The sequence below is a fragment of the Panicum virgatum genome, chromosome 8N (genome assembly GCF_016808335.1).
Source record: "Panicum virgatum strain AP13 chromosome 8N, P.virgatum_v5, whole genome shotgun sequence".
In the NCBI taxonomy this organism is placed as follows: Eukaryota; Viridiplantae; Streptophyta; class Magnoliopsida; order Poales; family Poaceae; genus Panicum; species Panicum virgatum.
The window spans coordinates 50,457,537-50,482,688 of NC_053152.1; the positions used below are offsets into that span (position 1 = coordinate 50,457,537).

Genomic DNA, 25,152 nt, shown 5'->3' on the forward strand with positions numbered 1-25,152 from the left:
CGGGAAGAATTTTTGATGATAGAACACGTTTTGAAAGGTTTTCACACTCAACAACACTATGCATGTGACATGAATGCATCACCAGAAGAACAACATCATTTAATTTGAAAAACAACTAATATTTATTTTCTTTTACACTAAATTCTCTGTGAAGAAAAATAAATATTGAGAAAATTTTAAAATTGTGAGAAAATTGTTGTTTTATTTTTAATTTTAATCACATCCTGAATTTCAAAAATTTCAGGGTGTGACAAAGACTAGCCATTGCGATAATAGCTAGCGGTATGCCATCACACTTCCTTATGATTTTATCAAGTAACTCATCATTTTGTTGAGGATCAGAAATTTTGCTCTCACCACGAAATATCCTTGAAAAGAATAACTTCCTAGAGTTCTCATCTGACAATGATTGTAGCTTGTAAACCTCACCAGCTTCTCTGGCAACTTCATGTGTACGAGTAGTTACGATTATTCTACTTTCATTATTGTTCTCAACAATAGCCAATTTGATTATTCCCCAGGATTGTGTGTCCCATACATCGTCAATAACAATGAAGTACCTATCCATCCATCCATAGGACAAAAACATGAGTTGACAAAACTATCTAGAGCATCAATAAAAGCATGAAGTGTGCCGAAACAAAGAATCCAAAAACTAGATTCTCACAATGAATAAATAGAATTAAAATGAATGTCCAAACATAAAATTGGAGCACAATAGGCAATAGGCCTTTTTAACTCAATCCTATTAGTAAGTTGGAAACTGGGAAGCAATATAATAGTTAGAAGCGAATAGTCTGATGTACACCCTCAGACTATCACAAAAGTTCAATTTTCAATATTTAACTACAAAACCAGATAACATATGCCATCCATCAGTCAAAACCGGGCAAATTTGGCCCTTAAAGTGGTTTCAAAGTGGTTTTGTGTTTATTGTTTAAATTCTAATTAGATCTAAATATCTAAACTAATTCATTTTAAATTAGAAAATATGAAACTAGTAACAAATTGTTTCTAAAAATGTAACCTATCTATTACTACTCTATTTGAGTATTAGTTGTTGAATAATAATAGGCATAACTACAAGCGACCAACTATTATGAACATAAAAAATTAGATCCGAATACGAGTATCATGCCAATAAATTGGTTACATTTTTTTTGAAAACTTTTGATACCCATTTCATATCTTTTGATTTAAAATAAATTACATATAATTTCTTTAGTTTAAATTTGAATATTTTTAGTTCTAACAAAATAGAAACCCACCTTTGAAAACACTTAAAGAGCAAAATTTGCTTGGTTTCAACAGTGGAGGGCCTCTGTTATCCGGTTTCATTGTTGAAGGTTGAAAATTAGACTTTGTGATAGTTCGAGTGTGTAAACTGAACTTAACCCCTCATTTCATCATAGAAAGTCAAGATAAAAATGAAGACATGTACTAGCAGTTTATCTCTTCAAACAGAACAGAATTTATATCACGACGTTGAATTAGGTGTACAAATAAGGCACCAAGCAACGGTTGATTCTCTTTCTTAAAAACATTAAAAAGCATATTAGAGTAGAAGCAATGGGCGTACAAAAAGCATATTTGAGTTGAAGCATTGGGCGTGGCTACTGAAACGCACCTCTTGGTTTCAAGAAAATTTTGGAGTTCATTGATGAGCTGCCTTTCATCCAATATGGTAAAATTGAAATCCATGTATTGTTGCTTGTCAAGATCGATTAATATGTCCCTGAAAACTTTCTTCAAATCAGGATTCCGGCCAACCGGAACAAAAGCTGTGCAATCAAATTTCCCCATAAGCTTATCATACACTGCTTAGGCAAGACTCGCCTAAGCAGTGTATGACAAGCTTATGGGGAAATTTGATTGATCCTCCAAATCCAACAACAGAGACTATCTTTTGTTGTGTGGACATGTTATCTCCTTTTGTCAGCCTTGTGATTAGTTCATCCCTTGCCTCATCAATGCCGATAAGGTCGGTCGTCTTAGTATACAGAGATGTTATGCGAGGGTCAATAGATGTTTTGGCAGGAGTAATAATATCGACCTTGTACCTATATATAAAAAACAGTGCAAAATTAAATTCCGAAACAAATACAGTAAGAGGAAATAACAGAAGAATAAAGAATCAAATGCATCTGTTCGTTCAAAAATGAAACAAATGCATTTATGTTTGAGAGATTTTTACCTATCACGTCGCTCTGCCACCTCTTTGACACGCTCCTTGATGTCCTTGATATCTTGGCCGATCTCGTGCCGAGTCTTGGCTTTGGCGATAATATTCCTCATCTTCCTAAAGAATCTTTTGGAGCTCTTTCTGCTTGGGGGATCAGGGCCCTGGACGCGTACAAGGAAGGTGTCCACGATGTCCTCCATGTTGTAGGACAGCACGCGGGCATCATGGGCCCAGATCTTGACCAGCTCACCAACCTGCTCCGGCGGCAGCTCGCCGACGCTGCGGAGGGCAGCTTGAATGCTCTGGAGCTCTTTTGTGAGGAACTCGATGTTCTTCTTTGCTCCCTTCTGCCTTCTGCAGGTTGTACTCATCCTGGAGCAGCTGGCCGAGCTTGGGAAGCAGAGTGCCCAGTGCTCCGGTCGCGAACTCCATGGCTGCAAGGTAGCCGTCCGTGCTGGTTGATTGACTGGGTCTCTGCGCAGCAAGGGGAAGGTGATGTGGTCGTGGAGATGGAGCTCCATCACCGGGTTGCCCTCGTCTTTATAGACTAGAAAATGCAGGGCGCTTGATGGGTGATTCATAGCTTGTGACGAGACACCGTACCGTCCCAAGGATATTCATATTCTGCCAGGTTTAATTCGGGCTGAGCTGCCATGTTTAATGATTCCTTGTCAACGAGAGGGGATGAATTAATATTCATGCTCCGCTGTTCTAAAAATGGATACCATGGATCGACAGCATGTGTGCACATGTAGTTTCAGCGTCAACTGCGGATCACAGCACATTAAGATTATATCAATCGATCTGGCACACTCTACCAACTTGCAGCTAGCATTATCTTAACTACCTCGATCCGAATCAAATCAAGTCAGAAAGGCCTTGAATAAGAAATGCATGCAGATGCTGCTAGCAGTTTGATCCGTCCCGGCTACTAGGAACGTCCCTCTGCGGCCGTCATCGTGAGACACGAGCTACCTGACCACTAGACTAAGATGAATTTGTTTATTTCAGAGTCTTCAAAATAATCAACTTTTTTTTTTCATTTGTGGCAGAGGTAAAGGTACTCAAAAGACCATACTAAGCAGTCTTGAATTGCTCTTGATTCAATAAATTCATAATAATTCAAGGGTATTAAATCCTTGAAGTCTAACTGCAGCCTATTTGCCGGAGCTTTTTGATCAGCTTGATGGGACAATTTAGAAGAGAAATTGGTCTGCCGAGGTAGTGGCGCCGGCAAGAGCCCTGCCATGCTGATGCTTCGCGTGCCGAGAGCCTGCAACCAGTGTCACTGACCCAGCGGGAGGGAAGCGAGTGCATGGAACAGATGTAGCAGAGAGCCCTGTGTTGGTTTGCTCACGCTTGGAAGCAGAGCAGGGCAGAGTGCTGTGTTTCTTTCCATTTTTTGAGGGGTAAGTTCAATATTGATCCTAGCTGGAGAGATCTTTTTCTATTTTGTGACATCAAATCGGTTTGAACAACTTGCCGCGCATGGAGCTAAGGCTTTTTTTTTGGGTGGGTGGGGGGTTTACACCTACATTAGAGTACTTATTAATACCTACATGATATTTTAAGCTTTATTGATATCCTCATGCAATCATATAATATAGTTTTTTATTAAAGTTTTTTTTCGAGCAATATCGGGGGGAGAGGGGGGGGGAGTCGCCCCACCTACTTGATTTGTATTGATCCAAGATACAAAGGTTCAGTACAAAATAAAACCTGGCATCCCAGGTCAAGAATTAAAGGAGGGTTGAGAGGAGCTATCGAGAGGAAAGGTACATTATAATTTTGTGCGGATTCAGTCCTTCCAAAGGTCAACGTAGAGGGAGAGACGACCATATCTGCAACGCCAGATCTCAAGGTCATGGAGAACACGGCGGAGTACATCCATGGTGGAGAGGTTGTCCCGGTTGAAGATCAAGGCGTTCCGAGCCTTCCATATGTGCCAAAGCAGGAGGAGCATGACGTCGGGTCGAGCCTGATCGGGGAGGGGGAGTTCATTGCCGAGAGCCCACGGTGTGCGGTGTTGTCCAGGAAATGGCAAGTGGCCTAAACGAAGCCAAACATCTCTCACACGCGGGCACTCAACAAAACTGTGAGCATCAGTTTCTAGCTGGGTGTGGCACAGTTCGCAGTTTGACTCCTCACGCCCTCGCAGATTTCTACGATGTAAGTGAGCGCGAGTGTTGAGGCGGCCGAGGAAGAGCAACCAGCCGAAAAACTTAACCTTGTTCAGGAGCTTCATTTTCCAAATGTACATGAAATCTATGGAGTTGGCGGCAATAGGGTGCAAGGTCTGATAGGCGCCGCGGGTGGTGAAGACATCATGCGGCGTGTTTGCCAGACGCCGCATGTCCGGCAAGTCTCGAAGTTGGAATGGAGCAAAGCAATCCTGCAGTATTTGGAATTCTGCAGCGGCAGCTGCAGAGAGCCTGTGTTTGAACAAAACCGCCAGTGCAGACGAGCAGAACGTCGCCACTGTGATGCCAGGCCATATGCAGTGGGAGACTTAGTGTGTTATTATCACGTAATGTAGGTAGTAGGTTGAGGTTCTTGACAGATGGAAAATATGAAAAAATATATATTTTTTCTGAAAGTAAAAATAAAAATAATACACATATGCTAGGGCCCACCGTTATTAAGAGCCAGCAGGAATAATTTCCCATCTTTATAATTTCAATTTCAGGATGTATTTTGGATTTCATAACTTTTGCAATATGGAGTCGTATGGAAACAAACTTCATACGTAAATTTTATGTTTCAACAATATCTACAACTTCAAAATTAATTTCTTTAATAGAAAGTTATTTAGGTCCCCCAAATAGTGGATCAATGTTTTATTAGACAATAAGGCGGAATACAATACCCTATTATGATAGCCATGACATATAGATGGGATTGTAAGGAGGTTTCGTGCAATGAGGAGCTCATGAGTTTGAAGACTGGATATCATACACGTGCACATTTCACACGGAAAACGTGTGATTTCTAACTTTTGTTTGCAAATTTCTATTTTGATGACTGTCTGTACCGACTCGTAATGGGAGCCGGCATGTATGAGTGTTCGGCGACAGCACGTATGAGTGTCTTTGTAGTAGAGACACAAGTAGGGGTAAGGGGCTCACTGAGATACCGGGAGTGTTGCTGATTCAAAAATGCAAAAAGGAATTGCCCTAAGTATATCACAAACGGCGTGTAATACAACCTCATAGTAGTATAAAAATCACAACAAGTCATATCTAATCGGGAGTAATGTGCTGGTTACAACGCACATTTCTCTGGTAGCGGATACAAATAATCCAAAACTTGTTATTTTGTTGTTTCTTTCTTATTATATATGTTATATACTTAATGCACTATAACTTAATGTAGGTAGCAACAGGTGGAAAATGTGACAAAATAATTTATTTTTCCAAAGTAGAAGTAAGAGTAATACTCATAAGCTATCTGACTTTCCATAAATTTTACATTAAATAAAATTGAATAGAATCTAAATTAAAATTGGGGCAAGGTGCAATCATTCCTAATTTACTTAATTTTATAGGCAATTGGGAAATAAAATCCCTCATTGCATAGTAGATAACCAACATGCAAGACAAGCACATCAAATTAACCAAATCTATATCACAAAATAAAGTATATGTATGAGATACAAGAAAACTATTTGATGCATGGTAAGCACTACTCTACAGCTTAGCTCAACATAACACGTGCAACAGAAGTACTAATTTCATCAGTGTCAGAAGCATTATTATTTAGTTGCTGATGACACGCACCTCTTGTTTTCCAAGAATTCTTGAAGTTTGTCGATGAGTTGCCTTTCATCCAGTACGTCTACATTGAAACGAGTGTCAAGATCGATTGACATGTCCTTAAAAACCTTCTTCAAATCAGGATTCCGACCAACCAGAATAAAAGCCATGCAATCGAACTGCCCTTTAAGCTTGTCATACATCACTTTGGCAAGCGTTGTCTTGCCTAATCCTCCAAATCCAACAACAGAGACTATCCTTTGTTGCATGGACATATCATCTCCTTTTGTCAGCCTTGTGATTAGTTCTTCCCTTGGCTCATCAATGCCGAAAAGGTCAGCTGTCTTAGTGTACAGAGATGTTATGCGAGGGTCAACAGAGGTTTTGGCAGGTATAATAGTATCGACCTTGTACCTATACAAGAAAACAACACAAATTCTGAAACCAATACGGTAAGAGGAAATTGAAAGAAGAGAAAAATTAAAAATCAAATGCATTTTTGTTTGAGAGATCCTAACCTTTCACGTCGCTCGGCCACTTCCTTGACACGCTCCATTATGTCCTTGATATCTTGGCCAATCTCATGCCGAGTCTTAGCCTTGGTGACAATATCCCTCATCTTCTTAAAGAATATTTTGGAGATCTTTTTGCTTGGGGGATCAGAGCCCTGGACACGCACAAGAAGGTGTCCACGATGTCCTCCATATCGTAGGACAGCTCCCGGGCGTCATGGGCCCAGATCTTGACCAGCTCACTGACCTGCTCCGGTGGCAGCTCGCCGACGCTGCAGAGGGCAGCTTCAATGCTCTGGAGCTCTCTTGTGAGGAACTCGATGTTCTTCTTTGCTCCCTCCTGCAGGTTGTACTCATCCTGGAGCAGCTGGCCGAGCTTGGGAAGCAGAGTGCCCAATGCTCCCGTCGCAAACTCCATGGCTCGTCGAGCGGGTTGGTTGATGATGATTGAGATGTGCAGAGCAAGCAGCAGGTGGTGCGGTCATGGAGGAGCTCAACAACCCTCGTCTTTATCGATGGAGCGAGGATAAGCTCGGTCAATTATGGAGCCTTTGCCCTTGTTGGAAAAAAATTATGGAGCCTCTGTCAGGAACTATGAGACCACCAATGCTGGTATCACGTGCAGTCACGCTGCCGGTCTCGATCGTTACTCCGTTTTGTTTTTCATCTGCCTTGGACCGTCAAACCCGAATCCTGCCCTCCACTTGTGCTGTGAGGTCTGTGCAGTACACTTGTTTCATTATATCATAATAAAAAGAATTTAACTTTGCTACGGCTGTTGGGTACGCATGCTGCAACAGTAGTTTAGTATGCACAGTTGCACACCATCGTATATGAGAAAAGAAAAGAGAGTGTGTAAGACAAAGTGTAATCACACTCTGTCCCCCTGTTCATACCACAACAACAATAATAATATAAATGATATGTATTAGCAATTAATTCTGTTTGACCAGTAGTAAGCAAGCATTTGAAAAGTGGTAATTATGTTATAGTGCACTCAGAACCAACCTTTTTTTAAGAAAAATATCATTCGAATATACTCATGTGAGGTCTTAATTTCAAGTTCTCATGACAAACAAACACAAGATGCTATTTTGGATTATCTTAAATGAGCCATCCTTGCATTTTATTCTTTGGATGTATGCTGAGTTCGGATGTTTGAGAATGGTACTAAAGGAGTTGTCTGAAAACAGTTTATGAAGCTTTTCTATGTTTTTATGACGAAACTTACTTGTGAAAGTTGGTTTGGAGACCGTGGATGTCCAAAACGTTAGTTATTTGTGATTGTAGTGAGTAATGTTTTCAAATTGTAAAATCATGTCTAGATGTAAGGGTATTGATAAGATGATTACTCACAATTAGTCGTCGATCGATCCAATTACTCAAGCCTAGTCGGTCCTAATCGTAGTCTAATTGTCCCATATATTCTAGGACCGATATACTACATAGTATATTGTTTAAAGGAAAGATCAAGATAATTTTGATGGTCAGATGATCACTAACTTAATAAGTTATGATTCTATAGCAACTAGGAAGTTAATTCAACGCCATTAAGAGTAAAACATCAAACCATCTGGGAGCTGAGCACAAAAACACACACCAACACTCACATGATGATGATATGAGAGAGACTCATACCTAAAACCTAATGGGCGACCAAATTACTAGCCAAAAGTTCAAAACCATCGATGGCCCAAAGTTGCCCAGAACTTGCTGGAAACTAGTTGTCCGCATGCTAATCGGATGACTAATTATGGTTAGTCGATACTTAGTCGGACGACCAGACTTCTAGTTGAAATAATCACCTCGGTGAACATGATCAGCGTTGGCAAACCAATAAGCATGATTAATTGTCACTAACCACAATTAGTCGGAGGACTTAACACTACTACAGATTTGGTCATAACAAACGGGCTATCACCGCCGGTTCGTTTCGAACCGTTGGTGATGCCTCATCACCGCCGGGTCCAGAGTTGGTGGCCGTAGTGGCCGTTGGGACTGGTGGTGATGTCCCTCATCACCGCCGGTTGGTAACACGAACCGGCGGTGATAAGGTCGCCGACCATCACCGCCGGTTGGTAACACGAGCCGGTGGTGATGATGGATATCACCGTCAGTTCGTGTTACTATCCGGCGGTGATGAGGTTGTACAGGACAAAACTCCAACCCCTTCTTCCCTTCCCTTCCCATCTTCCCTTTTTTTTCCCCAGCCCGCGCCCCAAATCTCGTCCTGTTCAGCTCGTTCCAATCCAGTCCGCCGCGTGCCCCAATCCCAGCCACCGTCCCCGAGGCCCGGCCGCCGCCCCTGCGCCGTCCCCCGCCCCGAGATCCAGACGCGGCGCCGTCCCCGAGCCCCGGCGCTGCCCCCGAGTCACGGCGCCGCCTCCCCCGAGTCCCGTTGCCGCCGTCCCCGAGCCCCTGCGCCGCCTCCCCCGAGCCCCGGCGCTGCCGTCCTCGAGTGGAGCCGCCATCTGTGAGCCCCGGCGCCGTCACCAGTCCCGGCGCCGCCGCTGCGAGGATGGTAGTTGACTCTGCATCTTAGCCGTTTAATCTCCATTGGAACATTGTGCTAGCAGAAATCTGAGCTTTGCGAGTGCATACACGTGAAATGCCATCACATTGTGCTAGCAGAAATCTGCATGCAGAAATCATCAAGCGCTAGCAGATCACCTGAGCCTCTCAAGTTTTTCATTGCTGATTTCTTCTATTGTTCTGTATTTCCGTCCAACTTGCAGGTATGTGTCTGCTGGAACAAGCTGGCTGAATGGTGCTTTTAGCAAGGTCGCCAAGGCTGGTCATATTGCTGGCTCAAGAACCAGAGAGAAGTTCCAATTAGCGGTGACAAACCTAACAGCCAAAGTAAGTGGTAACTGATAATTAGGACTGTTGCTTACTAAGTCAGTATATACATTATAGTAAAGCATGCCGTATAGATTCAGATTATGGAAATATGTAATTTTGGTAGCTAAGCATCATTGTTTCACAGTCATGGCTGGTGTTGCATAATTCATTCAATCAGTTGACGTCCACTTTGTACATATGTAGTAGACCCGATCCTGATTTAGAGTTATTGCCAGGTGACCGGATCACTGGATCTTAATAAGCTAAATAAAATGTGACCTTGAAATGTCAATGTATAATATCTTATGGTACATGAAAACACTTCTCTTAGTCATGTTCTTCTAGCTATGAAATCTAATTTATCACATTAGTATTCCTCACCATTATATGGCATGAGTTATCATAGCAATATAATACCATTTTACTGATAGTCTGAACTTTAAGTGGCTCAATATTGTTTCCTGAATATATTTCAGGAATGGTTGGTTACCTAACTTCTTTGGTTCTATGACTTCAGTTAATTCTTGCAATACCAAGGTAACTGAACTTATATTCAGTTTTCCCTTTTTGCCTAGCTCAAGCTTTCAAAACTGCAGGTAGAGAGTTGTAAGCCTACTTAAACCATCCTTCTTTCTTGCATATTCATATAGGTACTACGTCACCAATAGGATAGTTGTAAGCCTACCAAGGATGCTACATGCAAATCACTTAATAATGAATAAGGATAAATACAGTTGTAGTGGTTTCAGACCTTCACAATGATAAACCATATCAAAGTAGTGAATAAAATGGATTTAGCTGTTGCTACTACTCTCTTGCAATTTTGCTTTGTAATTGCTCAACTGTTGAAAGATAAAATTTTCAAAGAGAAAGCTTTTTGTTAAACTTTATTTTAGTAGTTCATGTCATTTCTCTTTGCTGATTTAAGGTTATGAATTCACAAGTATAGTGTTCAAATTATATCTATGAAATGCTACCTTTGTGTCATCTATGATGTCATCTGAAATAGATACCCAAATGACTAATTTTTCATGACTAATTACATGTCTGCACTATTACACACATCAAAGCATTATGTGCCATGGCAGCCATAGGCCATAAGCTGTTCCTTTTTATGTTATTATGCCTGCAACTAGATACTTGAAAAATTATTTTTACTTATCCCTTTGAGAAAACCAAGCTTCTTTACTTGGATGCAGGTATAATTGAGTGATTTTCACAATTCAAGTCTTGTCGTGGGAAACAAGCTGAGAACAATGCGGGGAATGATAGAGGGACCCCTGGTAATGTTGAATATAGCATAGGTGTAATGCATAGATCATATCGTTCTTATCAAACATTGTAATATATTTTGTGCATGGACTCTTTGTTTTAATTTCGATATATATGAACTCTTTGTTTTAATCTTGATGTATGGACTCTTTCATTTAATCTCGATGTATGAGCTGATATAGTTGAATTCTGCTACTGTAATTATATATTATATATGTTGTACAAATGGTACAATATTATTATATAAAAATATTTTTTTATGGAAAAAAGGTCTTCACCGCCGGTTCCAAACACAAACCGGCGGTGATGGGTGCACATCACCAACGGTTGGCGCACGCATCACCGCCGGTTTATGAACCGGCGGTGATGAACCCCTCCATCACGGCGGTGATGGCCCCGCTATCACCATCGATTTAAATCCAACGGTACCCAAAACCGTTGGTGATGCACTTTTAGAACCGGCGGTGATAGGGGTGGCTGTAGTAGTGTAAAAACACCAAGTATATGGGTTTTGCACTTTGATGTGCGTTTTCCATTGTAATTGAAGGAACGTTGTGATAACTAGTTGCCTATACTCTATGAAAAAAGATCTTTTTTTTACCAAAAGTGATAACTAATTAAATGCATATCAGCGAGAGTGCTGCGTTTTTAAAAAATAAAATGATCAAAGAGAACTTTTAACGGATGGATCCATCAATGCAACAAAAAAAAGATCCGAATCCCTCGTAAGAATACAAGCTCTGCTACGGGTCTACAGCCTACAGCAGGGTTCTGGCCCCATCCATGGACAAGAATGAAGACAAGGTGTTGGCATCACCTTCACCGGCTTCACCATTGGTCGTGTTTGGTTGACCACTAATTACAGATATTAAATGAGGTCTAATTACAAAATTACCTTCATAATTATGGTACTGTAGCAGTTGACGTAACTAATGAGGCCTTTGACTGTACGATTAGAGAATGATTAGACGTGGTTACTGTAGCATTACTGTAGCCAATCATGGTGGAGTTTGGTCCATTAGATTCGTCTCGAAAAGTTACACCTGTCCGTAAAAAATTTTTGCAAATAAATATCATTTAGTACTCCATACATACATTTGTCTTTTTGTGAAAAACTTTTCATGACATTAACCAAACACGGCATGCTGGAGGATCGGAGCAGGAGCTGGACGACGCCCGTCGTCGTGAACGGCGTCCACCCAGCGACAACGCCGGAGGCGGACAGGGTGCGTCAGCCGCCGCGTGGCAATGAAGCCGGAGCCTGGGAAAGAGCGCCATCGTCGAGACGTCGACGGTGTTCGCGGAGGTGGTACCTGTGGCGCCGGGCGGCCTCTTGAAAATCTGTGTCCACTGTTCCTGCTACTGCAATACTTGCCAACAGTTTGTGTACGTCAAGCTATCATCAATCCGGCAGTTGGATTTTTCTTTACTTATCAACAACACTTGCCTAACTAATTCATTAGGCAGGTTTATTAAATTAGCTAGGAATTCAATCTCTGTGTATAGATAGCATGATACATTTCTATATACATGGTTATATTTATCTCGTTACATTACATATATAACACGGTGACCGTATCCGTATATATATAGTTGTTTTTTTAAGCAATATATATATAGTTGTTTCGTGTCGGCGATCTTTACCTGATCGATCTTGTAGGTCGTTGCTAGATGATAATCGCCGTCTGATCTGTGAGACCGATCCATGACGGCGACCAAGCCCAGCATGATCCTGCTGGCCGCGGCTGCCGGAGGACGCCGGCGTCTCGTCGACCTCCCGGACCCGCCGTTGGCGCCCGACGGGCAGCCGCTGCCGCTGGGGCCGGACTCGGGCGGCTTCTCGTCGTCCGGCGTCGTGCTGTTCTTCATCTGCCTCCTCGTCGGGTTCATCATTGTCTGTCTGATGTGGTTGTGCGACTGCGACAACACGGAGGAGCAGGGGACCAGCCGCGAAGGCGACGGCGGCCGTGGCGAGCAGCGTCCGCAGAGCGGCGGTGGCGAGGGTCGCCGTCCACCTCGACCGCAGCGGCAGCGGCAGGCACCCGCCGTGGACGTGGAGTCGGGGAAGAGGGCGACGGCGGAGGCGCCGCTGGAGTGCACGTACCGGGCGGCGGAGGGGTGGGAGGAGACCTCGTGCTCGGTGTGCCTGGCGGATCTCGCCGACGGCGAGGCCGTCAGAGTGCTGCAGCCGTGCATGCACTACTTCCACCCCGCCTGCGCCGAGCAGTGGCTGCGCGACAAGGCCACCTGCCCGCTCTGCCGCGCGCCGGCGGTCGCAGCCAAAGGCGGCCGCCGCCGCCGGACCTAGTACTAGTAATTAAGTAGCTGCCAGCTAGCTTGCTCATCTACGTGTAGTAAGTATTTTATTTAATAAACTAATTAATTAGCACTCCTGCCCATTTAATTATGAACTAGATGGGGAAATATCAGCAAGGCAAGCAAGACATGGAGATGACAGATGCAGCACGAGACGATGAAGCTGAAGGTGGTGACGTGAGGACAGGAATCAAGTGTGCAAGATGCACCAAGAAAGGGCACTTAGCAGCGAACTGCACAACAGAAATTTATTGTGTTATTTGTGATCGGAAAGACCATGTAAATTTTAGATGTCCAGTGTTGAAGATGCCTAGGCCGGTGGCGCATGCGGTTGGCTATGCGGTTCACGGTCTAGGTTTCTATCATATTCCTCACCCTCCCTTGCCGAGGGCTAGAAAGGATACAAAGATGGCGCTGATTTCAGTAGAGGGCGGGCAGCTTGGTAAGGAGGAGGTGCAAAGGCAACTTGCGAGAATCTTCCCAGGAAAGTGGCAGTGGGAGCTTAGTGAGCATGAAGATAACTCTTTCATCACTAAATTCCCATCCAAAATCGAACTGCAAAGGGCAATTGCATTTGGAGGGGCAGATGCTAAAGGTGTTGATATCCCTGCGGGGGTAAGGATTCGGTTTGCTATGTGGCATGAAAAGGAGACTGGATATTTGCTACCAAAGGTATGGGTAAGGGTCTATGGCATTAGAAAGGAATTAAGGGAATTTCAGGAGCTTTGGGCGGTAGGCTCGATGCTTGGTTCTACGCAGATAGTGGATATGGAGACAACTAGAAAGAGTGATTTTGGACGCATTTTTGTGGCTGTCCTTAATCCGAAGCTTATCCCAGCAAACCTTGATGTGGTTGTTGGGGATCACTACTTTGAATTGGGCTTTGAGGTGGAAAAAATTGGAGTGGATGAGAACGGGGAAGAGGCAGATTTTGAGTGGAGTGGGGAAGAGGATGGTGAAGGAAAGGGAGAGAAGGGTGACAAGGAGTTTCCTCCCAGAAAAGAAGAGCTCGAGAGAGAGGCCAAGAGACACAAATACTCTAGTACTATTGATGGATCGGAGGGGAAGGCTGCAGGTTCAGAGACTTGCTTCAATGCAAATGACCTGAGTACCTTTAAAGAGAAAGTATCGAACATGAATGAGGAGGAATTCAGAATGTTCCTGAAAGAGAAAGCGGAGGAAATTATGGATATAGCTGCTGATCGAGTCTTGGAGGAGATCGCAGATAAAGTGATGGGGGAAGAGGTGTTTCCAACAGCAGTTTCAGGGGGGTTTAGTGGCTTTGGTGAGGAAGGGGAAGGGGGTGCTACAGCTGATGGGATGCATTTGACAGAAAACCATGCGGAGAACTCAATGGAGAGCAACAAGAGGATGGAAAGGGCAGCAATGATACCGGAGGCGACAATGCCGCATGTCCGCTCCAGTCCAAGGTTGTCGAAGTCTAAAGATGAACACACCTTGATCAGAGCTGAGGAGAGGGCGGCAAAGAAAAATCTCGAGCTCCCGGGAGGTATGCCTCGTACAGAACCTTGCTCTTCTTTGCTTTTTGATGTTGCATCTAGCAATTTACAACAGTTAGGAATCAATTTTGGTTCGGGTGAGAACGATAGAATTAGAAATTTACAACAACTTTTCGATTTAGATGCTGAGAGGGCAGGGGTCGAACTTGGTGAGGGTGAGCTTTTTGGGACAGTTAGTGATAGTGAAGAGGAAGATTTGGAGACTTTGGAGGTTGATGCGCTGAAGTGTTTATGTGGTGATCTGATGGAGGAAGTGTTTGAGGTGGATAGTTTCTACCTAAGTAGTGCAGAAAAAACTACCTCTAGAAAGTACAAGTCCCGCGCTAAGTCGCGTTTGAAAAAGACTTGTAAGATTGTGATGTCTAACTATTCTAAGAGTAGTATTAAATGAAGGGAATATTTTGGAATAGCAGAGGTCTTAGTGACTTGGCTAAATCTAGGTTCTTAGCGGATACATCCAAGGAGCAAAATTTAGATTTTATTGCTCTTTTGGAAACAAGCAAAAAGGATTTCTCACAGTCGACACTAGATAAATTTAGTGCTGGGAGAAATTTTTTATGGCATTGGACTGCACCTCATGGGAGATCTGGTGGAATTCTGTTGGGGGTAAATCTTGATGTTTTTGATCTTGGTAGCATAGAGGAAGGAGAGTTTTATGTAAAGTTTAAAATTAGAAATAAGAAAGATGATTTTAAATGGGTGCTTGTGGCTGTCTATGGGGCAGCTCAACCAGAATATAAAGAGATCTTCCTAACTGAATTAGTACATATGTGCAACAAAGAAAATCTCCCTTTGTGCATTGGTGGTGATTTTAATATCATCCGAAATGCGAGTGAGAAAAATAATGAGAGATATGATGATAAGTGGCCTTTCTTGTTCAATGCCATTATTGATGGTCTTGATCTGAGAGAGATTGAAATGTCAGGAAGAAAATTCACTTGGGCTAATTCTTTGCCAACACCAACTTATGAAAAGTTGGACAGGGTGCTTATCAGCACTGAATGGGAGCAAAAATATCCTCTTGCAACAGTGGACGCTTTGAGTAGGGAGATTTCAGATCACACTCCACTGTTGTTAAATTCGGGAGAGGAAAATAAGAGTAAAAGTCAAACCCAGCCTCAATTTAAATTCGAGCTTGGTTGGCTGCTACGTGATGATTTTTTTGAGTTAGTCTCGGAAGTGTGGAAAAAGGAGAATAAAGGGAGTACACCCTTACAGCGGTGGCAAATTAAAATTAGAAGATTGAGGCAATATTTAAGGGGATGGGATAAGAACATGAAAGGAGCTTACAGAAAGGAGAAACAAGAACTACTTCGAAGGGCTGATGAGCTTGATAAAAAGGCTGAGGTCCAGCTGCTAAGCCAGCATGAAATCGACCTAAAGCAAAGCATAAAGGAACGTTTGGCCCACTTCCTTAGACAGGAAGAGCTTAAATGGTTCCAAAGAGCTAAAACGACGGAGATATTACAAGGAGATGACAATACAAAGTACTTTCAGCTTGTGGCTAATGGCAAGCGAAGAAAAACTAGAATTTTTCGGCTAGAGCAAGATGAAGGAATAATTGAAGGAGATGAAAACCTTAAGGAGTATATAACAAAATACTATAAGGGTCTCTTCGGACAACATCAAGAAAATAAATTTTCTTTGGTAGAGTCAATTACGGAAGATATCCCTCAGGTAACTGAGCAGGAGAATGACATCTTGACTGCAGATTTCATTGAAAAAGAAGTTCGCAACGCCATCTTTCAAATGAAGCATAACAAAGCTCCGGGGCCAGATGGGTTTCCTGCTGAATTTTACCAGGTGTTCTGGAGTCTCATAAAGGATGATTTAATGGCCATGTTCCGAGATTTTCACTCTGGGGATCTCCCTCTTTTTAGCCTTAACTTTGGGATAATAAATTTGATCCCAAAACAAAAGGAGGTAAAGAAAATCCAGCAGTATCGACCTATTTGCGTGCTAAATGTGAGCTTCAAGATCTTTACTAAAGTGATGGCTAATAGATTAACCTTGGTAGCGAGTAAATTAATTCGGCAATCTCAGTCGGCTTTTTTGCCGGGTCGCTACATTTTAGAAGGAGTGGTCGTCCTGCATGAAACGATCCATGAACTCCAAAGGAAAAAGCAGAGTGGCATTATCCTTAAAATTGACTTTGAGAAGGCTTATGATAAGGTTAATTGGTCTTTCTTGCAGCAAGTGCTGCGAATGAAAGGTTTCTCGGAGAGGTGGTGTGCATGGGTAGATAAAATTGTCACTGGAGGGAGTGTGAGCGTTAAGGTGAATGATGACATGGGGCACTTTTTTCAAACTAAAAAAGGTTTGAGACAAGGAGACCCTCTTTCTCCTGTACTCTTCAATTTGGTGACAGATATACTGGCTGTCCTAATTGAAAGGTCTACAAAGCTTGATCACTTCAGAGGCTTAGTACCTCACCTTGTGGAAGGAGGGCTCTCAATCCTCCAATATGCGGATGACATAATCCTCTTTATGGAAGATAATTTAGATAAAGCTGAGAATCTGAAAATAGTACTATATGCTTTCGAAAAATTATCCGGGCTAAAAATCAACTTCCATAAAAGTGAGTTGTTTTGTTTCGGGGAGGCAAAAGAAAAGGTCGATGCGTATGTAGCTTTGTTTGGGTGCAAGGAAGGAGTGGTACCTTTTAGGTACTTGGGCATTCCTATGAGCCACCGCAAGCTTTCAAATAAGGATTGGGGGATCATCGAAGAAAGATTTCAGAAAAAACTTAGCAGCTGGAAGGGTAAGATGTTGTCGACAGGAGGAAGATTAGTGCTAATCAATTCAGTGCTTTCTAGCTTACCAATGTTTATGCTGTCTTTCTTTAGAATACCTAAAGGTGTTCTAAGGAAATTAGATTATTACAGGTCTAGATTTTTTTGGCAATGTGACGAACATAAGAAAAAATATAGATTGGCCAAATGGTGCATTCTCTGTAAGCCAAAGAGTGTTGGTGGGCTGGGGATTATAAACTTGGACACGCAAAACAAATGCTTATTGAGCAAGTGGCTGTTTAAACTCTTAAATGAGGAAGGCCTGTGGCAAGATTTGCTGAGGAAGAAATACCTCAAAAATAAAACTTTGTCCCAAGTGGAAAAGAGGAAGGGCGACTCGCAATTTTGGAGTGGGCTGATGGAAGTTAAAAAGGATTTTTTGGAAAGGGGTCGGTTTGTTGTACATGAGGGCAACCGGGTTAGGTTTTGGGAGGACTTGTGGATTGGAAATAAGCCTTTGATGAAACAATTTCCATCCCTGTATAACATCGTAAGGAAAAAACATGTCACTGTGGCCAAAGTACTAAGTACAACTCCTATAGGGATTTCTTTTAGAAGAGCTTTAACTGGGAGTAACTTGGATTTGTGGCATAAACTGGTAGGAGAGGTAACATGTATACAGCTTGATAAACACAAGGATGCTTTCTCCTGGTGCTTGAGCAAAACGTTTACAGTAAGCTCTATGTACAAGGAACTAATGAAAGGGGCTGGGTTGCCAGCCGAGTGCTTTGCTTGGAAAGTGAAGCTTCCACTCAAGATAAAAGTCTTTCTTTGGTATCTACAACAAGGAGTCATTCTAACTAAAGATAACCTTCTTAAGAGGAAATGGAAAGGAAGTGTGCAATGCTGTTTTTGTAGTAATAATGAAACTATTCAGCACTTGTTTTTTGGTTGCCATCTGGCACGCTTGATGTGGAATATAGTTAGTATGTCTTTTGGCATTCAACCACCTTGTAGTATTGCAAATCTCTTTGGTTCTTGGCTCAAGAGCTTCCCCTTTAAGTTGAGAAATCAAGTGTTAATTGGTACTGCAGCCTTGTGTTGGGCATTGTGGTTGTGTCGTAATGACGTGGTTTTTCAAAAATCAAAAACTAATTCTTGTATGCAGGTGATCTTCAGAGGGACACACTGGATACGGTGTTGGGCGCTCCTTTCTAAAGAGGAAGAGAAACTCCGACTGCTAAGAGGCTGCAAGACTTTGGAGATAACAGCTATGGACGTTTTGAGCAAAGCTGGGTGGAATATCTTCAAGAGAATTGATAACTAGAATCTATTTAGATCTTTTGTTGTCCCTTTGGGGTGATCTAAATCTCTTGTACCGTGTCACTTTATGTGGTGTGCGGCTTATATGCTGCAGGTAGAATCTCGTTGGTTGTATGCGATCAAAGCCTTGATTGCAGAGACCGGTTTATTATCCTTCATCTAAAAAAAAATGGATTTAATCAATTCTAGTCGCAGAACTAGTCCAAATTTAATCTGATTCGGAAGTACGGTGTCTGTCAGCGGATTGATCAAGCCAAGGGCCCTATTATTGCTAGTCGTTCAATATTATAGCCAACTCCTCAAAGAGATTAGTTATATAAATCCTAGCTAAATTTGAAGTTTTATAAGGCATGTGAGAAAAATAGAGAGCTTTATAATCAAAGAACAAACATCAGAGGATAAACAAACAGTGTCTCCAAATATAGTTTTGCTATTGACCAAGCTTCCCATTTTTCAGTCAAGTATATATATCAATAGGAAATTCTGATGTTGCAATCGTAGATGTACGGGAGCGCATGTGTCTGTATAGCGTGATTCTAAAGCAAAAGAACTATATTATTGGTATTACAAATTAATATTACTTATTATGTGGCAGGGTTTGCCGAGTACATAGACCCCAGCACTCGGCAAACAAGCACTCTTTGCCGAGTGTACTGTCCTCAGCACTCGGCAAACCGCCCCCCCTTTGCTGAGTGTCTGGCTCCCTGCACTCCTGGCTCCCTGCACTCGGCAAACCGCCCACCCTTACCGAGTGTCTGGTACCCTGCACTCGGCAAACCGCCACCCTTTGCCAAGTGTCTGACCGTTACGACACTCAGCAAAGTCCCCGTCACCATTCCCCTTCTGTTGCATCTACTTTTTTTTTTTTGCCGAGGGTCGTCTGGACACTAGGCAAACACGCCTTTGCCGAGTAAACAGTAGCCGAGTGCTGTATGCCGAGTGCTACACTCGGCAAAGCCTTTGCCGAGTGTTTTCAAGACTTGACTGAGTGTTTGAAGCACTCGGCAAATAAGAGAAATCCGGTAGTCTTCCTCGATCAGTTAACAAAGTAAGTACTTAACTTGATCAGTAGCTCCGGTACGGTGGGATGTTCTTCAAGTTCGTAGTCGATCCAACCCAGTAGCTTTGGTGTCGTCTACTCCTCTTTACCTTGAAGCTGATCCACCGAAAACTTCAAGGCAAGTTTAGTTTGTCACTGGTGAACAGCTAGCACACCAGCCCTACTATATATGCATGCCCCTACCATCAAGAATATTATAAGTGGGAAAAGTCCGGTTTACACCCTCCAACTATCGCAAAAGTCCGATTTTCAACTTTCAACTACGAAACCGGACAACATTGGTCATCCAACTGTCAAAACCGGGCAAATTTGGCCCTGGGGTGGTTTTGAAGTGGTTTTCCATTTTGTGAGAATTAAAAATATTCAATTTTACACTAAAAAATTTATAAGTAATTCATTTTAAGTCAAAACTTATGAAATGGGTATCAAAAGTTTTCTAAAAATATAATCTATCTATTGTCACATGATTTGTGAGCTATTCGGATCTAATTTTTTATGTTCATAATATTTGGCTACTTGCAGTTATGTCTATTATTTTTAATAACTAAGATTCAAATGGAGTAATAATAGATAGGTTACATTTTTAGAAAAAATTTGGTACTATGTTCATATTTTTCTGACTTAAAGTGAATTAGTTTTGATTTTTTAAATCTAATTAGATTTATTTAATTTTTTTAGAAAATGCAAAACCACTTTCAAAACCACCCCAAGGGCCAAATTTGCCCGGTTTTAACAGTTGGATGGCCTATGTTGTTCGGTTTGGTAGTTGAAGGTTGAAAATCAGACTTTTGCGATAGTTCGAAGGTGAAAATTGAACTTTTCTCTAAGTTGAAACAAAGACGATTTGATAGAAAAATTTAGTACTATTTGCATGCTATATGTAGTCATCTTCAAAGATCATCCCATCACACTCATAGCATCGAGTGGATCGATCGGTTGCCCCAATTTATCAGTAGAACAAACCACCAGTTTGTAGTCTTCGTCACCGCCGTAAGCAGCCCACGCTTCTCTAAGGCCTTGCTCGATCGATCATGGGGAACTTCGAGTCTGTCACCCGCATCGGCGCCTTCGTGATCCTCGTCATCGTGCTGCTACCGTTCCTCCGGCTGTTCCACGACATGTGCAAGGAGGAGCAGCAGGCCGACGGCGGCCGTCGGCGGAGGGACGACGAGGAAGCTGCCGGAGGAGGTGACGATACAGATAGAGCGGTGTGGCAGCAACAGCAGCAGCTTCCGGCGGCGGAGCAGGCCGCCGCCGGGCCGCCGCTGGTGTGCACGTACCGGAAGGCCGACGGGTGGCGGGAGAGCTCGTGCGGGGTGTGCCTGTCGGAGCTGGCCGACGGCGAGCTCATCCGGGTGCTGCCGGCGTGCATACACTACTTCCACGCCGGCTGCGTCCAGGAGTGGCTCTCGGCGAACGCCACCTGCCCTCTCTGCCGTGCTCCGTTCGCCGCCACCGACTGAGATATGCGATGTCGGAATCTCGAGTCATGAACTCATGATGATCACTGTGATCATTTTTCTTTTCAGTACTATTTATTTGATCTGAATATTTATGTTCTCCGATGCTGCTGCTGCTTGCTTGATGACATTGCCAATCTCCATCATGCACCATATATGACAGAAGTTTTTCAATAAATGCATGCACTCTTAACAACCGATTTGCTCTAGTTTCAACTGGTATTAATTTCATGATCCAAAGAAGGCGTCAATATATGACGATTCTCAAAATTTATCACGCTGACATTACCTCTGCATTCATTCTACCAAGAAAACAGGGGAGTGAAGTGTTAGCAAGGAACACATGAAACTTGTTCTGAAATTATCGGTGGCCAGATAAACTTCAGCAGCATCATACCTTGGAAGCAGTTTCAGAATCAAAACCGAAGGGCACCCAATGGAATTAGGAATATATATATATATATATATATATATATATATATATATATATATATATATATGTCAAAGCCTAGATCACAGTACCAGACATATTCTATCCTATGTACAAATGGCCAATGCCAAAAGGTTTGCCGCAATGGCTATATTCGAGGTACAAAACTACAAACAAAGCGTATGAATATTTTGTCAGACTCCAATCATCACATCTTCCTCAGGTTATCAAGCCGCGCCTGCAAGTCATCATCTATTCCACCATCCGCCTCGCCTGCGGCTTCAGCTTGAGCAGGAACTTTTCCCGCTGCGACCGGTTTAGCAACTGCCGTGGCAGGAGCCTTGACAAGCTGGTGTACGGAAGAAAAAAAAATCAGCATTGCATATCAGTATCATCCATCAATCTACAAGCCAGAGTACTCTATATCAGGATCAATCTACAAGCCAGAGTACCCATTTTTACCTCTGAGTTGACATCAATGCCAATTTCATCAAAGACTTGGTTCACTAACTCTTCTGTCTCTTCCTCCTCCTCGTCGCCCTCCCATGCATCATCAATGGCATCATTCATCACTTCACTAACCATCTCCATCTTCTCATTCTGCATCTCAAACTCCCGCATTATCTTCTGCAGAGCAGGCAGATTCATCTGCCTGTTCATTTGTCCCATGGCTTTTGTGACACCCTTCATAGCTTCACCCATTGCTTGTGTTGATTTCAGTGCCTGAAAATTTGTTACAGTCATTATGAGATTTTATCACACAGGATTTTTCATCAACTTCAACAATAAGAACTTCCAGCTCACTAAGAAAGACCAAGACATCTGAGTTTCCAGTGGTTGATCTCATCTAATCTCATCATAATCTACACATGAATGAACCTGATTAATTGTCTCAAAACCAACATTCCTATAGTTACCTGAATGCGAAGAGATACACCTTGTAGCTGGGATTTCAGGGCATAAAATTTTGTTATCTGGTGCCTTGTGCGGATAAGGTCCTTCGCCATGATTTTTACAGCTCCCTGTGAACAATGTCCAGCAAATCAAAATATATTACATGAACATGTAAAGCTTATGTTCAAAATCTGAACTAAGAGCAATTGCAGCCAAAAGAGAGGGCATTTATGTAATAAGAACACATCCAATGACCCAAAAGTACAATCCATAGTTTTCAACATTCGAATTCGAATCAGTCAGCCTATCCTGTTAAAAGACATAAGCAACTGACTTTGCATTGTACTACAGTTGAACCTGATCTCATTCATGACAGAAAAATGCACATTAAGACTACTCCCAACATGACATGGAACAATCAGATGCAAATACTGCCCCATATTTTTCAGATCTTGATACTGAAACAGAACTATAAGTGAAAACTATGGAAAAAGGCAACTCAGGGTCAGGGAGGAATAATATTCATATGTTCCTGCTAACTGCACTGTTGTGTATTCCTTTTTAGATAGCTTTTCTGCCAAGTTGGAATCATATCACGGTTCACAAATGCACGTTGCCAAATTAACATTCACAGAGAAAAACAATCAGATACAATGCCATGTTCTTCAGAACTTAATCGAACCAATAATGAAAACAGAACTATAAGTAAAACCATGGTAATTGGAAACACAGGGAGGAATAATATTCGTATGATCATGCTTAAAACATTATTGTGTATTCCTTTTATTAGATCACTTCACTGCCAAGTTGGAACCATATCACAGTTCAAAATGCACGTTGCTAAATTAACATTCGGCTGAACCCAAGGCCAAACAACAGAGAAGGGGCATTTATTTTGGACGCACCATCTGTCCCTGCTTGGCCACCTTCTTGATCTCGTTGATGAGCTTCTTCTCCTGGTTCTGCAGGCTCTGCCTCTCCCTCTCAATCTCCCTGATGGACTTCTCCAGCATCCGCTTATTCTCCCGCAGCAGCTCTGCCATTAACCAAGACGATGAGAAAACCACGGAACTTAGAATAATAAATGAAGAGCGGAATATGTCTAATCTGAGGGAGGGAAACAGTAGCATCACAGGGTTATTTATTGATCATGTGGTTTCGTAAGCCAAACAGCTGGCCGGAATTTGCATTCCTTCACTGATTTCAACTTTTTAGAACATCAGAGCAACTAACAGTGACATGGGGGGGCACAAAACAGTATCTTTTATTTTTATGCGGCTAATTAGACGACATTCATACAGCAAGAAACCGAAAAGCTTGGGTTTTTCCTAGGGTATAATAGAACTCGCAAAGCAGCTGCAATCTGATTGCGACCTTCTCGTGATTAGCCAGGGTAGGTCCGTCGGGGAGGAAGGAACCCCCAATAAGATCAACAAGAAGGGGAAATGAAAGGAAAAAAAAACTAAAATTCCCCTGGACTTCGGCCCCCATCGTCAGCCCGGCGGGGGAACCGAGAAACAAAGGCGACGAATTTCTAGATCGGGTACAACCAAAAGATGTCCAATTTGTCAGAGGGGCCGCGAGCGGAATCGAACGAATCGCAGGCAGAACAAGGACGAGGGGTTACCGGCTGGGGTCTTCTTCTTGCCGAAGATGAAGCTCATGGTGACCGGCGGGCGGGGAGGAAGAGGCCGGCGACGAGTGGTCGGTGTCCTCCGACTCCGATCCGGCGGCGACTGCCGCTGCGCGTGGGATTGGGAAGTCTTGTCCGCTAGGGGTTGGGGATTTGATTCGTGGCGAAGGAAGGAAGAGGCTTTGAAGCTGCTGTTGGTTGCAACGACGGAACGCGGTTTCTTTCCCCAGCCGCCCGGCGACGCGTTGTTGACGGTTGGGAGTGTGGTGAATGGGTCACAGCTAGCCAGCTGAACGAAGAGTGGAAGATCAGGATGCTACTGTGATCAAGCGCGCATGCAAATTAAAGAGTTGTCTGCAAGAGCTTGCGAGAAGAAGGAGAGAGAGATCGGAGAACTGCTGAGAGCCACGCCGTCCTTGCAGTGTCTTCTTGCATGCTCTGAGCCAGAAGAAACAAGCTAAGGTTTATCGATCCATTCATGCATGGCATTCTTCACAGCTCATCAATTTGCTAGCTAGAGGATCATAGTCACCGGGAACGTGCGTTCCATGCTCAGGTCACCTCATCCGATATATCTTCTTGCATGCTCTTGATACGGTCCTACCCAGCAAGCATACCATGTGGCCGTTTATTTTTCCTCGAGCAGGGATATGATGGCCTGCATGCCTGGCCCACCAACTGGACGGCCCACCTGTCGGCATGTCATGTGCAATTAGCAACAGGCCCCTTCATATAATTAGTCTTGATAGCAAGATCGATGCATGCATGCATAGCTGACAGCTCACCTACTAGCTAATATATAACTAGCTCACTGCTAAAAAACGATTTATAGCAACTCGCTGATCCGACCTGCCTCTGAAATGGCACCTATTTTTAGGGGTAGGCGGGGTGACTGTCCCTGAAATGCAGAGGATGCATAATTTATAAGACGGCATGTAGATTTAAACTCAAAACCATGTATGCTTCGCACGATCCGGATATATTCGGACTTAAAGGGAATGACATCCATAATATCACATTCAATTTTAGAGACATCCGAACATGTTCCGCCTCAAATAACTGGGTATTGAAATGGTTAGACTCTAGTGCATGTAAGTGCCTCGTCGATACTAATATCTTGTATTATGGCCTGAAGTACTATATATACATTTAATTGTCATATATTATATTCTACGAGATACAAACAAGCAATGCCATTATTATAAGGGACAAGATCCGGTACCTT

At 42.9% G+C, this 25,152-nt stretch overlaps 4 protein-coding genes and 1 pseudogene across 4 annotated transcripts; 2 read left to right on the forward strand and 3 right to left on the reverse strand.

Moving 5' to 3' along the window:
• Positions 1-264: 264 nt before the first annotated feature.
• Positions 265-2,899, reverse strand: LOC120686744 (annotated as a pseudogene).
• Positions 2,900-5,867: 2,968 nt separating this feature from the next.
• LOC120686745 (disease resistance protein RGA5-like) lies at positions 5,868-7,011 on the reverse strand. Its single transcript, XM_039968951.1, has 2 exons — positions 6,453-7,011; positions 5,868-6,348 (listed from the first exon to the last, which is right to left on the reverse strand). Exons 1-2 carry the CDS (start codon positions 6,551-6,553, stop codon positions 5,934-5,936), a joined length of 516 nt encoding a protein of 171 aa, XP_039824885.1. The 5' UTR covers positions 6,554-7,011; the 3' UTR covers positions 5,868-5,933.
• Positions 7,012-12,264: 5,253 nt separating this feature from the next.
• LOC120685234 (E3 ubiquitin-protein ligase EL5-like) lies at positions 12,265-12,867 on the forward strand. The gene has a single exon (XM_039967043.1). The coding sequence runs from the start codon at positions 12,265-12,267 to the stop codon at positions 12,865-12,867; it is 603 nt and encodes a 200-aa protein (XP_039822977.1).
• A 7,674-nt stretch (positions 12,868-20,541) lies between these two features.
• On the forward strand, positions 20,542-20,973 carry LOC120685235 (RING-H2 finger protein ATL51-like). Its single transcript, XM_039967045.1, has 2 exons — positions 20,542-20,718; positions 20,758-20,973. The coding sequence occupies exons 1-2, from the start codon at positions 20,542-20,544 to the stop codon at positions 20,971-20,973; spliced, it is 393 nt and encodes a 130-aa protein (XP_039822979.1).
• Positions 20,974-21,467: 494 nt separating this feature from the next.
• LOC120686743 (vacuolar protein sorting-associated protein 2 homolog 1-like) lies at positions 21,468-24,383 on the reverse strand. Its single transcript, XM_039968949.1, has 5 exons — positions 23,922-24,383; positions 23,200-23,330; positions 22,318-22,422; positions 21,863-22,123; positions 21,468-21,749 (listed from the first exon to the last, which is right to left on the reverse strand). The coding sequence occupies exons 1-5, from the start codon at positions 23,956-23,958 to the stop codon at positions 21,609-21,611; spliced, it is 675 nt and encodes a 224-aa protein (XP_039824883.1). The 5' UTR covers positions 23,959-24,383; the 3' UTR covers positions 21,468-21,608.
• Positions 24,384-25,152: the final 769 nt, after the last annotated feature.

What these genes read in the sequence shown, in the direction of transcription:
- LOC120686745 (XM_039968951.1), bottom strand. Translation starts at nt 6,553, where the DNA reads ATGAGGGATATTGTCACCAAGGCTAAGACTCGGCATGAGATTGGCCAA. An exon ending in GTGGCCGAGCGACGTGAAAG is followed by an intron (nt 6,349 to 6,452) that starts GTTAGGATCTCT and finishes TTTCTTGTATAG; the next exon opens with GTACAAGGTCGATACTATTA.
- LOC120686743 (XM_039968949.1), bottom strand. Translation starts at nt 23,958, where the DNA reads ATGAGCTTCATCTTCGGCAAGAAGAAGACCCCAGCCG. An exon ending in CAAGAAGAAGACCCCAGCCG is followed by an intron (nt 23,331 to 23,921) that starts GTAACCCCTCGT and finishes GGTTAATGGCAG; the next exon opens with AGCTGCTGCGGGAGAATAAG. An exon ending in TGGCCAAGCAGGGACAGATG is followed by an intron (nt 22,423 to 23,199) that starts GTGCGTCCAAAA and finishes CATTGTTCACAG; the next exon opens with GGAGCTGTAAAAATCATGGC.
- LOC120685235 (XM_039967045.1), top strand. Translation starts at nt 20,542, where the DNA reads ATGGGGAACTTCGAGTCTGTCACCCGCATCGGCGCCTTCGTGATCCTC. An exon ending in GTGACGATACAGATAGAGCG is followed by an intron (nt 20,719 to 20,757) that starts GTGTGGCAGCAA and finishes GCGGCGGAGCAG; the next exon opens with GCCGCCGCCGGGCCGCCGCT.
- LOC120685234 (XM_039967043.1), top strand. Translation starts at nt 12,265, where the DNA reads ATGACGGCGACCAAGCCCAGCATGATCCTGCTGGCCGCGGCTGCCGGA.